General features: G+C 40.2%; 1 protein-coding gene across 1 annotated transcript in view; it reads left to right on the forward strand.

The window, feature by feature from the left end:
* The window catches only part of PLEKHM3 (pleckstrin homology domain containing M3), an 84,278-nt gene extending 72,767 nt beyond the window's left edge, over positions 1-11,511 (forward strand). The window contains exon 8 of the mRNA XM_026673182.2: positions 9,250-11,511. Coding sequence (XP_026528967.1) covers positions 9,250-9,427 — 178 coding nt within the window. The 3' untranslated portion in view covers positions 9,428-11,511. The remainder of the gene's footprint in view (positions 1-9,249) is intronic.
* The last annotated feature ends 3,473 nt before the right edge of the window (positions 11,512-14,984 follow it).

Here is a 14,984-nt window from a genome sequence, read left to right on the forward strand (position 1 = left end):
TTCCTCAACACGCTACCCATTGACCCAAAGGTAAATAAATGCTATTGCTTCCTGATCATTCTGAGTGGGTAGTCTATAAATGTGATAGATAGATAGATAGATAGATAGATAGATAGATAGATAGATAGATAGACAGACAGACAGACACTATCATATTAGTGATATCATCCTCAAAGATATGTGCTATCATCTTCAAGAGCTGTGATGCTGCAGTGGTTTTAGAATGTAGCATTGCAGGCTGACTGTGCCCACAGCAGGAGTTCGATCCTGACCGGCTCAAAGTTGACCCATCCTTCCCAGGTTGGTAGAATGAGGATCCAGATTGTTGCGGGCAATATGTTGACATTGTAAACCACCCAGAGAGTTCTGTAGAGCACTATGGAGTGATATATAAGTGCTATTACTATTATTTGTTTCATATATTTTAACCATCTTAATTTATGGGATGATCACTATAGGTAGTACTCACTTAATGATGGCAATTGAGACTGGAATTTATATCACTAAGCAATGTGGTCATAAAGTTCAACATCACATGTTCGTGCTGCTTAGTGACTGCAGGTCTGGGAGCCCCTTCTCTTGCAATTGTTATGTGAATGCCATGGGTTGTTAAGCAAGAACTTTCTGTGACCAGGATTTTCAACTTCATGCCAGCTTCCCCATTGACTTAATTTGTGAGAAGCCCATCAGGAAAAATGTCAAATCTTAAGCCTGGCTGAAAATTCAAGGACTGTTTGTAAGTACCACTCATTCAGCGTCATTGCAAGTTCAAACAGTAGCTGAATGTGGGGTCATTAAACAAGGAACACCTGTAATGTTTTATCAGTCAGCTTCGCTAGATGTCCTTGTGTTTAATATTGTGGAAGACAGAAAATAACATTGCCCACTTTCTTTGATCAGTGTACAATGTTGTAATATTCTCTTATTGATTCTTTTATTTACCTAGTTTCCTTGTTTTAGCAAAAAGTTTGTTTCTTTACATTTGCTGACACTGAATTAAATTCAGAGTAGAGAGATTCCCCCCATTTTTTACTCTTTTTGTTTTGATCATTTTAAATCACTGCACAATTCAGTTACGGAGCAAATTGAAAAAACTGACCTAATCACAGGACTGTTTATATTTCATATGCATAAGAGTAGGTACATAGATAAAATAGTTGATTATCAGTTAGTTCCATTATGGTATGCTTTGAGACAGAAGTTTTATTTTATTTTAGTCAGTTTAAAGTTTTTAAATGTTTCTAACGATGTCAAATTATTTTTTCACAAAATATTTGAATTATTTAAATATTTGTGTATTGAAATTCCTGTTGAAACATTTCGGGGTGCTGAAATCTTGAAAATCTTTGTTAAAAACCCATAATTTTATCAGATCAACAATTATTTAGTCTAATAATATTTTGGAATATTTGCAGTGTTCACCAACTTTTCATTATATGCACACATACCATGATTTCCCGAAAAAAGAACCTACCCCCAAAATAAGTCTTAGCCTGATTTTGGGGGTGGAACTAATATATACCCTACTTCAAAAATAAGCCTTAGTGAAGGGAGTAGGACTATCCAGCACAGGAGGCAGCCCTTCCCTTCCCCATCACCTCAGGTCTGCTATTTAACTGCGGATCAGCTGAGCCAGCGAGGGCCGGGAGTTCTGTATCTCCAGGTACCTGGAGATGTTTCTGGCACACTCTTGCCAGCCCTAGCCCTGCCCACGGCACCAGGCAACCTTGCAGCCAATGACCCCTCTCTTCCGCAGCTCACCTTGTGGCTATGGAGCAGGCGGTGACCATGGTTTGCGCTCCGCCAGGCCTGGAGCTCGAGTGTTGCTCAGGCTGCTGCTCTGATGAGGCAGAAAGCCATGCGACCCATTGGAATTGGCATAAAAAAAGCTCAATCAGTCAATTCCAACTTCTCGTATAATAAGTTTTTTTAACTGTCCCACAAACGTGTTTCCCTGCACGCAACAGCAAAAAACATGACAGAGCTGGAAATCAGGTACCGGTAGGCAAAAAAAGGCTTGAAAGAAGCAAGAGCACTTGGGTGGTGGAGGGTAGGGCAAGGTTTTCTGCCCACAAAATCCTCATCCGGCGAGGGAGGGAGAGAGCGGGGGATGAATCGGTGACTGGGGTGCGTAGAGCGCATTGGGGCTCCTCTTGCCGTCTCTTCTCTCCCCCTCACCAGGCATGGCAAGGCTTTCTGCCCCTCACTTAGCCATCCTCCTCTTTTATCAATGCAATTTGGGGGTGGCAGGTGGGAAGGGGTGGGGCTGGGGGAGAAAGGGTATTCCCAACTTCCGGGCCATCTGGCTTCTTCCCAGTAGCTTTTTCTCTGCCTTTCAGCATTGGCTGTCAAAGATGAGGATTTTGTGGGCAGAAAAGCTTGCCCCACCCACCACCACCCAGGTGCTCTTGCTTCCTCCAAGCCTTTCTTTTGCGAGAAGTTGGAATTGATTGAACTTTTTACACATTTTTTTTAATGCTAATTCCGATGGGCCACATGGCTTTCTGCCTCATTGTAGCAGCAGCCTGAGCAACACACGGGCTCCATTTGGCAGAGCACAAACCGTGGTCGCCACCTGCTACATAGCCACAAGGTGAGCTGTGGAAGAGAGGGGTCCTTGGCTCAAGGTTGCCTGGTGCCGTGGGCAGGGCTAGGGCTGGCAAGAGTGTGCTGGAAACATCTCTAGGCACCCGGAGAGACAGAACACCCGGCCCTTGCTGGCTCAGCTGATCCATAGTTAAGGGACTGAGCAGCCATGAGGTGACTGCTCTCACTCAATTCCCTCTCCCCCCCCGAAAAAAAGCCCTAGCCAGTTTTTTTGGGGCGGGGGGGGGGAATCAAAAGAAAATAAGTCCCGGTCTTATTTTTGGGGAAACACAGTACATTTATCTGTATGCTTCCGTTTTCTTACGTTTGAAATTTTGTACCATTTGGGGATCAGCGGGTATACTAGGATCTGAAACTATGCCTTTGAACGAAGGTAAAAGTACGAGACAATTAATGCTGTGTTAGCTTTGTACAAGCTCATCTCGTGATTGTAGTCATAAATGAAATCAATGGCGTTCCAACACTAAACCTTGTTTAAACCAGTAAAAAGAGTGATGAAATAGCAACAGCATCCCTTGTAATCAGATGCCCTTGTGAATGATCCAATAAGAAATCCTTCTTCTGTTCTTGAGAGACAAGCAATTTGAGTGCATTTCTATCTTTGTTTCTGTATCTTGCTGCTTATGGCGCTGCCTTGAACTTTTTGTTTGCCAAGGCAGAGCTCCTTTTGTGGATGGAAACTGATGCCATAGGAAAATGAAAACCCATGATTCCCAGATGGCTAGATATTTCGAAGTGAGTCTGCATAGGTTCTTCCCACAGTGTAGCACCTTAGACAGGTTAGCAAAGAGAATACTTTCTGTTAGAAAACATTGCCTTCTGAGGATACATTTTCAGATGCAATTTTTAAAGGCTTATCTGTCCCTGAAACAGATAAATCTTAGAACAGGATAAACCTGAGAGCTGGGATTTTCATTTGCACCAGCTTGTTTGCTCAGCATTCTTCTTCTTTTTGTGTGTGTGTCAGTCCTTGAGCAAACAGCTAAATACCTGGATAATGCATTCATCTGGCTTTGAATACACATATATTACATACCCCTTTCTTGCTAATCAGCATGACACATTCTTTTGTTGGCCAAATGGCTCTAAAACAAACACAATCATTTCACTTAATTAGCAGGGGTTGGTGGGCTGTGCCTTGCAGGCTTCTTACATCCTGCCCAAGGAGAGACAAATCCAAATTTTCTCTCGTAACATGTTGTTAGACAATATTCACAAATTCTTTTCTTTCTTATTTGAATTTTATAGTGCCAGGCCTCTCAATCATTACTCTAAAAATAGAAGTAGTAGTAAATACAACAAGTTATAATGAATGAGTCACATCATGGCCATTCAATATATACTTTGTTTCAGGCAAACAAAAAGAGACTCAAAGCTGTTGAAAATAGAATCCTCTACAGTATTTTAATTTATGTTATGGGGTAATAGACTATCATGTTTATGCTTAAAGTGTTAAAACTTCAGAATGACCAGGCTATGTTCTCTCATTGAGATCAGCTTCACATGCTTATTTCATATAAAATGTATAGTAGGGGCTCATTAAAAAGAGAGATGTTCTTCCTTGGAAGTAGTACACCTGAAATGACAAATTTAGAAATGACAAATTTCCTATTATGCTGCCTGACAGTTTTTGTTGCTAGAGTCATCTGGGTTACTTTTTTCTATTAGCTACTGGGACCCATGACACAATGAGATCCTGAAATGGACTTCTTCAAATTGCAGGAATTTTCCTCTTTGTTGCATGTGGTGAATGAATTGGACAATATGCTGTGTCACCTCTGGCTAACAATGATAGCTGATATGACAGAAGAGATCTCCATGCTGGCTCTTGTAATTAAAAGAAAACAATCTTTAATCAGTGAAAAGGTGAAATCTTTTAAGATGGACCTAAAATGAGACAAAAACCCAAGGATCCAAAGTTGGATTAGCAAATGAAAGGAGCTCTAAGGAAGTCTCTGGCAATTTGGCTGAATTAAAATATGTAAACTGAGCATTATAAAGCCATGCCTCTGCATGACTGATAGGTGTATAAGAGAACAAATGGAATCATGAAAGGTGATTGGGTGGAGTCCTCATTCCCTACCCCAGGACAGAGCAAAAATGCTTCCTCATTAGACCCTTTTTTGTGAGAAGCTATTTATTTATTGTGCTTTTGAGTCAGTTTTTGACTCCTGACCTGGACTAGTCCCTGTAGCTTTTGGCACTTTCAGAAGTGGTTTTTCCCTGCCTAGGTCTGACAGAGAGTGACTAGCCCAAGGCCATCCAGCTGGCTCCATGTCTAAAGTGGAACTAGAACTCCTGGTCTCTCATTTCTAGCTTGATGCCTTCACTGCTACTCCAAACTTTCTCTATGTGAGAATCTCAAAGGTGCTTCTTCAAAAGGCAACTGGACAATGCTTTTTCTTGAGGAAGATGTTTCACTTCTCATCCAAGAAGTTTCATCAGTTCTTGGACGAGAAGGGAAACGTCATCTTTCTCAAGAAAAAACTCAGTCCAGTTGCCTTTTTAAAAAGCACTTTTGAGACAACCATGACATGGAGGATGATTGAGAAGTTCCATAGACACTCTGTGAGGAGTTATAAATTATAGAGCATCCACCAAAGCAGAACATTGTTCATTTGTGAGTTTCTCTTAAGATTTCTCGATATAACTGGGGGGGGGGGAGGGGGAGAAGGAAGGAAGGGGGTGGAATTAATTAACAACAGGGGAAGGACAGATAAAAAGTACAGTAAGGAAATACTGGAGCTTTCCTTTCGGTTTACAGAAACTTCTGATCTCCTAAGTTGTCTTTCAGAGTGCTTCCCTAATTCATTGACTTTGTGAAAAAGGTATGAATAAGATAGATGCTATTCAATACAGGGCACCCAACTGCAGCTGCAAGTATAGGAATCCACATGACTGCCTAAGGCAAAACTGAATATATAAATGTCTACAATTGCTTGTCTAAGGTCTCATTTTACAGCTTCTTCAAAAGATTTGAGAAGAGGAGAAGAATGGTTACTTAATAGTGAGGTGGTTTTATAAATAAGTAAGAGGAATATCCACTGTCCCAATAGAGATGCTTCTCCTTGCCCTCAGATGATAGAGTACTGGCTGATGCAACTTCAGATGGGCAGATTAAAAAGAGAGAGATATTTGTTGTCTTAACTGAAATTCTGAGTGTTCTCTGCAGCAGGAAGAGTACTTAGTTATTCTCTGTAGAAGACCTATTATAACCTGGTTCCATCTTACCATTGATTCTACAATAAAAAATTAATAAACAGCCCAGAAGCTACATTTGCTTCTCCATATATATGATCAGTGTTAAGAGAAAATAAAGATTACTTCTCATATTAAGAGAGCACCAGATAGACAAACACACCAAAAGCCTACCTTCCTCACTGATGTCCTTTAAGGAGAATATAAATGCAATCACTTATTTTTCCTCCAGTGCATAAGTTCTCCCACTAATATAAACAGACTTACAACGACCAATGTTGAAGACTGGAGCATGGATATTGTCTTTTTTCTCAAAAGCCAGCTTAATTGTTCTGCATCTCTCACTGCATACTGAAGTAACAGAATTCCATTTTTCATACTCTTTCTTTAAATTTCCTTTAATACTCATATTAATCCGATTCCTCCAGCTTAGAACATAACGAGGAAAAGGAAGCTTCAATTTGCAATTAAATCAGTTTGATTTTAGCTTATAATGAGAGTTATAATCTAGTGCCGTGTTGGCAAACCTATGGCATGCAAAGCCATTTCCTCCGGCACGCAAGAGGTTGCCCGGAAGAGTCCCACTGCGCATGGGCGCACGCTGCCATTCGACAGCTGCTTGTCAGGTATCTGGCGCACGTGCGTAGGGGGCAGGGGGTGCATGAGAGACACACACATGCGCAGATGCACAGCACATGGGGTGTCTCGCGAGCATGCACAGAGACGCATGACGCACGAGGGGATCGTGCAAGTATATGCAGTGATGTGTGGCGCATGAGGGGGAAACGTGCATGCATGCACAGAGATGCATGGCGCGCGAGGGGGAATTGTGTACACATGCATAGAGATGTGTGCAAGGGGAAATTGTGCGTGCATGCGCAGAGGTGTGTGGCGCATGAGGGGATCGCACATGCATGTGCAGAAATGCATGGCACGCAAGGGGGGGTCACGCATGCATGCACAGAGATGCGTGGCACATGGGGGATTGCGCAAGTATGCGCAGGGGGCGTGGGGGGGGCAGCACGCATTGCCTTCTGGGTGCAGGCACCCGAGCGCACACACAATTATCAGCATGGGAGCCGAAAAAGGTTAGCCACCACTGATCTAGTGCATATAGTATCTGAAAGTTATTTCTAAGTAGATGTACAATAAGGTGATTTATAAACTATTTTGAGAATTTAGAAAATGGAAGCTAATGAGATTTTAATTGAAATCTATGGAAAGTAGAATTCCAACCTGTTCTTCCAGTAGTTTTTCTGGGCATCCCATTCTTGCTTTTACTAAGAAATTAGTTGATTATGGATGTTACAGAAGATATGGGATGTTTGCTCAGTTACAAATTGTTTTACCAAAGTAGTTGTTCTTAAATTATCTAAAAATTCTCTTCTCCTTCCCTTATCCCTACATTTAATGCATCTGGATAGGAGTGGCAGGTGTGTTACACTCTTTCATAATCCTCCCGGCATTCATTTCAATAGAAATTCCTGATAAGCTTTCACATTTTCCAGTTGAATGAGAAAAGAGGGAAAGGGAGAGGCCATGAATGAATACAAAATGACATTCTCATCAATCATTAGTCTCCAACCATTGCAAGGAATTGCAAGTAACTAATGAAAGGGGAATTAACTTATAAAGTCAGCATTAATGTCAGAGGAAATTATTTAAAATTTTAAAGTCATACAAAGTGTTTTCTTTGGCTATTGATTAAACTCACACTTAGGTGAACACTATGTTTCTTGAATCTAGTAAAGAGTGAGTAGCATGCTTTAATTAAGCTTGAAAGGTCTACAAGAGAATTCAAGCAAATGTTGAGAGTATTTTTATTTATTTATTAAATATATATGCCACCCCTCTCACTGTCATGCAACTCTGGGCGACTCACAGTCTCATAAAACAATATTATAAAAGTTCAAATCAGTAAGAAAATAAGAGTCCTGCATGCAGTTAAATTGCACACAAACCACTGATTTCAGTAATGATATGCAGAGTCGAAGCCCAAATGTCTTACTGAACTAGGAGCACAGTAAATAAGCACACTGTAGAAAAAGAGTGGAGTGTGGAGTTGTCTCAATCTCAGCAACTTCTGATATGTGGACTTTAAACCAGAATTTCCAGCAATGGGTAAGCTGGCTGGGAAAATCTAGAAGTTGAACTCCCTGTATCTGCAAGTTACCACATTTAGAAAAAAAAATAGCTATAGGAATCTGGGGATCCTTTGTACCCAACATTCTCTCTGACTGGCTGTCAGAAATAATAATGTAACTGATCCCAGGAAACTACCGTATAAATTAGGGATTCTCCTTATGTGACAGAGATGATCCACCACTAGGTGGATTCACAACTGGCTGCTAAACCGTACTCAACGAGTAGTCCTTAATGGGTCTAAGTCTACATGGAGGGAAGTAAGCAGTGGGGTGCCACAAGGTTCCGTCTTAGGCCCAGTACTCTTCAATATCTACATGAACGACTTAGATGAGGGAATAGAAGGGGAACTTACCAGATTTGCAGATGATACTAAGCTGGCAGGAATAGCTAACACCCAAGAAGATAGGCTCAAGATCCAGATGGATCTTGACAGACTAGAACACTGGGACATATCTAACAAAATGAAATTCATTGTAGAGAAAAGTAAAGTCCTACACCTAGGCAAGAAAAACCAAAAGTACACAAATAGACTGGGTGAAACCAGGCTCAATAGCAGTAACTGTGAGAGGGATCTTGGAGTCTTAGTGGACAACCAGCTAAATATGAGCCAGCAGTATGCAGCAGCAACCAAAAAAGCTAACGCAATCCTAAATTGTATTAACAGAGGGATACCATCAAGATCAAGGGAAGTACTAATACCACTCTATAAAGCCTTAGTAAGACCACACCTAGAGTACTGCATCCAGTTTTGGTCATCACATTATAAAAAAGATGTTGAGACTCTAGAAAAAGTACAGAGAAGAGCAACCAGGATGATTAGGGGACTGGAGGCTAAAACATACAATGAACGGTTGCAGGAACTGGGCTTGGCTAGTCTAGTGAAGAGAAGGACCAGGGGAGACATGATAGCGGTCTTCCAATATTTGAGGGGCTGCCACAGGAAGGAAGGGGTCAAGCTATTTTCTAAAGCACCTGTAGGCCAGACAACGAATAATGGATGGAAACTGAACAAGGAGAGATTTAACCTGGAAACAAGGAGAAACTTTCTGACAGTGACAACAATCAATCAATGGAACAGCTTGCCCTCGGAAGTTGTGGGAGCGCCATCACTTGAGACTTTGAAGAAGAGGTTGGACTGCCATTTGTCAGAAATGGTGTAGGGTCTCCCGCTTGGGTGGGGGGTTGGACTAGATGACCTACAAGGTCCCTTCCAACTCTGATTATCTGTAAACATCTGATAGCAGAGAAAAGGTAGAAACCTGAGTATAAATGTACAAATATCCCATTTTGTGCTTACAGGTGTGAAAGCTGTAGTGCTGTCTTCCACTCAGAATGCAAAGAGAAGGCCGTTCCATGCCCCAGGTGTGTGAGGAGAGAACTACAGATGAAGCAGAAATCTTTCTGGAGAAGACTGAATATGGATGAGAGCTTGGAAGAGGCCTGCAACATGTTTGAATTGTCCTATCAGAATACATGATCTGAGGAGGAAATGTGACAACCTACACCTTTTCCCAGCTTGGAATGAATGCTTCTAAAGGCACTGGTTGATTGCCAGGGAGGATACTTTAGTACAAAAAAATTGTATATGTATGTTTTGTTCCTGAATAGCTGGAGTTCAGAATGCTAAGAAAATCAAAGGCTAAATTGCAATTATGAATTGGTTAGGGAACCAACTGGTGTTACACCAAAAGTAGTTTGTTTGAAATATTATCTGCATTGATTGCATTTTCTTTGCATTGAAAGCTCTCATTAGCTTGTATTTATTATTGGACTTCAAGTGATCTTTTTTGGTAGAAATAGATGGCATTGCTATTTAAAGTTCACAAACTACTTACGACAATGGGCCTGTGGATAAGTATTTGTAGAGCTTTTTGCAGCTTAGAAAGATGACTTAATAAACTGCTTGTATGAATATTTTCTCTGCTCCCCCAAAATCAGTCTAGGTCCATTTTAGAAGCACGGCATGGTAATTGTCCTTACAACCTCTGTAAGCCAAGTGCTAAAACTTGCCTAAGTCTTGTATTAATATTCCAGAATACTAGAGAAATTGCTTTCAGTGATGAAATATTCACAGTTGAATACTTGTTCATGACATTGTTGTTCACAAATCATTAATTCAGATTCTGATTGTCTCATATGTAACACCATAAAGCTTGAATATTTAATCCCCTTTGATGTTAAATAATGTACTGTATATTGCTTTGCTCATACCTTGTAGAAGAAATTTCCTGCATTTGGATGATGGAACTAGAATCTGACTCTTTGCTGCAATTAACATTCCTATTCTATTAGTATATATACCAAGGCTGTGAGTACTGTAGCAGAGTCAATAAGAGCTTGAACACTTCACCCTGAAAGTGAAATTTCTTGTACACTTTTAAATACTGCACTGGGACATATGTTTTAACCACTTAACATGCAATATTTGAAAATAATGAAAATATTACAAAATGGTTCCAAATCAATCTTTGGACTTTCAGTATTCCTTTTTTAATATATAGCAGAGTGAATATTGGAAGTTTTTACTTCTGCTTTCAACTAACCATAATTTAACATATTCCAGTCCAGACAGCAACAGGGATTAGCGTTTACTATGATTAATTGAAACAAGCCATCTGTAAACCTTGTTTTTGATGTCCTCCTTGCTATAGTGAAGGATAGTACAAGTTAAATCTGGCTTGGTACTGGTATATATCAAATCAAGAGTAGCCACTTAATTTGTGCAGGCAAAGGAACACTTTTTTATTTCTCTCTCTACTTCCTCCCCTCAAACTGCAAGTTACTTTCTCTGCATGTGTTATGTTAATTTGTTATAGATTGACTGTTGGCAATTGCATATCTGGAAGACAAACAGACAGGGGTGTCAAACCTGCATCGTCACATGATGTATCGGGACTTTTTTCCCCTTTGCTAAACTGGGCAGGGGCATGGCCAGCCCGTGATGAATCCGGCTGCAAGTTTGACAGCCTTGGACTAGGAAGAACCACAAAGCATGTTATTTAAATTTATTTATTTATTTATTTTATAATTTAATTTATAATCTTGTTGATGTACTGCTTGGTTCTTCTGGGCTAGTTGGCACCCAGTTTTTATGTGCAAATAGGCTAACTGCAAATGATGTTCGTAAGGAATGGTCATCTGCTTTGTCTTTAAAATTACTTTCATATATGTATAGAGCTATGCATTTGTCAGTAAGTTGAAGCCCATATATTACATTGAGATTCATTTTCATTGCTTCTTTTACTTAAGCATAAGTAGTAAAAGAGAGAGAAAGAAAGAAAAAATGAGTGATTGTGTATTTTACTTTTGCAGGATTTCCAGAATCCAGAGTGAAGAAGAAGTTGGTATAAATAACCTGTTTTGTTTTGTTTTGATGTTTGCTTTTGGGAAGGGGATATCTTTTTAAGGCAGATTGGGCAAGTGAATCAAGCATGTGGAATGTGTTTGCTAACTTTTTTTTCAATGTATTGTAAAGTTTTATTATTTTTGTACATCTCCTTAAGTTGCCCCATCAATTTCTTCATTTTATCCAATGAGTTATTAAAAGTGAAGTTAAAGGATGGTTTTAGTGTGTCATTGCATACAGCTCCTATCCACCACCTCATTTCTTTGTTTTGTGTTCACTATGCTCTTAATGTTGGTTCTCAGTTTGCTTTTTTGGAACAATTGGTTGCTAAATGTTTTTCAGTTTATGGAGGTCTCATGGTGATGCCAAGAGTTCTTAAGATATTTTTGAGATTATGGCTGCATTTATTTTGGTCTGCAAGTCAACCTATAGTTATCTCTAAGAAGCTTAAATAACACAGCAACCACAACTGCCACTCAATGCAAAATATGTCTGTGTTGAAGAGAATGCAGGCATTCAGGGTTGTTGTTCAGAGTATATTTCTGTTAACTGCATTTGCATGGGATCTGATAAGCATGTTCCCCCAAATCCTTCAAACTCCAGAGTCATCACAATTCTGCAGTTCAGTGGCACATTTTTAATTCCAATGGGACTTGTGTTCAGTATAATGCAATCTTTGGAACCACAGGTATGTCCCAGCAAGGACTTTTGATGCCACTTGCTGATTTCCCCAGAAGGTCCAGCCAGTGCTGCTTCTCTATGTCACCCTCTGCCACCTCTGCATTCCTTCCTACTATAGAAAATCCATTAAGGAGGGAAAGATGGAATGACCACAAGGATAACAAGGTGCATGTAAAGCAATATTTTGGATATCCAGAATTGAGAGATTTTTTATTTGATTAGTGCTAGGTATAATTTGCTCACTCCTTAATTAGAAAGTCTATGGAGATTCTCAGTCATCCAGGTCATGGTTTTCCCAAAGGTTTTTCCAAGAGGCAATGGATTTTCTGTTTTTTCTTTGAAGACATTTTGCTTCTCATCCAAGAGCTTCTTCAGCTCTGATTGGATGGTATGGAATGGAAGGATTTATACTCCTTGCAAACAGCTGGTCATTTGCATTCTTTTAGAGAGTCATTGAGTGTCAGCTGGTGCTCCATTCAAAATCCAAGAAAGAAAGACTCCATTAAACAGAGAAAAGATATCTTTTACTGGAAATCAAGTGGTAGCAACAAAAGAATTCTGGATCTGAGAAAATGAGTGTGTAAATCACATATACAAAGTGATGGCAACGTTCCCACCCCCAATAGTTCAATTGGCTCATCCAATTAAAAGTGGTTTATATCATCATGTGGGTATCTCCAGGTGGTGATGAGGCCTCTGTCCGTTGACCTTGACATATTTTGATAAAGAGTTGCAGCTGCGCATAGCATAGGATAGAAACCTAAGCAAGAATCTACCCCCCAGCTTATACAGTTCTGGTTTGTAACACCTCCAGCTCACTTCCCATAACCATTCCCCCTCCCCCGTTACTTATGACAGCCGAAAGATGCAAAGCAAAGGGAGAAAATCTTGAAGGCTGACATTGAGGCTACCTGGAGGATTATCTGTGTTGGAGTCACCTGAGTAGTGCAAATGGGTGTGGTGCCTTCTTGGAACTGTTGAAAGGACTGTGTTGTAGACTGGAGATAGATGATGTCGTATCACCCATCCCTGTTGAAAGACGGCTGCTCAATTTTGATATAGATGGCAGATGGACTGCTGAATCTTGTCCTGATAGGTTTGTTCTCCTGTGTTGTGCCATGAATTTATGAAGTGGTTGTTTTATTTTCCCCATGTTTCCCCAATGTACAGTTCTGCACATGTCTCACTGCATTGTACTGCATAGACCATGTTGCTCAGCTTGTGTCTTATCCTTGGAGTGGACAAGCTTCTGCCTTAGATGTGAAGATGGAAAAGAAAAAGAACTAAAACACATCAAGGAAGCCCTCAGAATGTGTGACTATCCCAAATGGGCCTTCATCAAATATCAAAAAAGACCCAGAAGGAGCTCCTCCATAACAAAGAGAGAACAATAAACGAAGAAGAGAACAATAAACGAACCAACATTGTCATTCCATATGTTGCAGGAATCCTGGAAAAGCCAGGAGGATCTTCAGCCAACACAACATACGTGGACACTTCAAACCCAAGAATATATATGTGGTACAATGCAATAAGCCATGTGCAGATCTGTATATTGGGGACATAAAATGACCACTTTATAAACACGTGGAACAACATAGGAGAACAAAACCATCAGGACTAGATTCAGCAGTCCATCTACATTTAAAAGAGAAAGGCCACTCTTCCAAAGACAGCGAAGTCCACATTTTGGGCAGAAAGGACCGCTAGTTTGAAAGATGTTCAAAGAGGCTATCTGTGTCAAAATTGAACAGCCCTCTCTCAACAGGGGGAGAGGGCTATGACATAATCTATCTCCAGTCTACAACACAGTCCTTTCAACAGTTCCACACCTGTTTGCACTACTCAGGTGACCCTGACACAGATGAACCTCCAGGTGGCCTCAATGACTCTAAAAGAATGCAAATGACCGGCTGTTTGCAAGGAGGATAAATCCTTCCATTCCATACCATCCAATCAGAGCTGAAGAAATTTCTTGGTTGAGAAGCGAAATTTCTTCAAAGAAAAACAATAAGGTCCAATTGCCTCTTGAAAAAGCACCTTTGGGACATCTTCAATTAGAATGAGATTTTGGCAGACTATGACAAAAAACTTTTGCCAGTGCTGGAAAGATTGAAATGGCTTTTGTTACTTAACAAATGGGGAAGAGCTATACAGCCATTCCTGGGGAAATCCACTCTATCCCCTTTCTACCAAAAGCCAGTCTCTATTGCAAGCCCAGCCCACTCTTCCTTGGGGCTGTTTGGTTCACCTTTGCAAATATTTATACAATAGGAAACTTCCCATTTGGGAAAGTTTAATCAATACATTACAGTACAATATTTTACTTGTTGCCATAGATAATGTAACTAAGCTATTTGACTATATAGACTGAAGTTTATTGCTTTGGGCTAGAAAAGAATAATAATTTATATACAAAATTAAAATTGCACCTTGGTAAATAGAATTTTTCACAGGATCTGGCAATATTGATCAGAACAAGTGTTGATACTGGAAGCATGCTGCTCTAATAGGAAGCTGCTTTCTACACATGGGGAAAAAAAGAACAGTCAACAAGTATGAGAAATCAGGACATCCTAATGAGTCCATTTTGGCAGTATGGCTTGGCCTCAAAAGGCTGCCTGTCTTTTGATTGCTGATTTCTTTTGGATGTGATGCTATGCTCTTCCTGACACCAAGTCACATTGAGGGGACTCTAGAATTACTGGATATCTGAATTTACCTGCCAAAATTGTGTCTCCTTTTTATGCTGCTGCATTGATGTGGTTGTTGTTTATGGCATTATTCATGTAATAGGTCTTCTATTGCTTTTTGGATTCTTTCCTGTGCAGACATGCCTATGGAATTCTAAATATCCAGAGGAGGTTTCTAAAATGGGATGCCTAAAACATGGATCTAATCTAACAGATCCCAAAACATGGATTTATGGCAATTGTTTTTGGTGCTAGTACAGGGAAAGCACATATAGCTTTATTAGAACTGGGATACAACATTAGCCATTCACTGA

This window comes from Notechis scutatus, chromosome 1 (assembly GCF_049901735.1).
Source record: "Notechis scutatus isolate UNSWTSFEM ecotype Mainland chromosome 1, rNotScu1.2, whole genome shotgun sequence".
NCBI lineage: Eukaryota > Metazoa > Chordata > Lepidosauria > Squamata > Elapidae > Notechis > Notechis scutatus.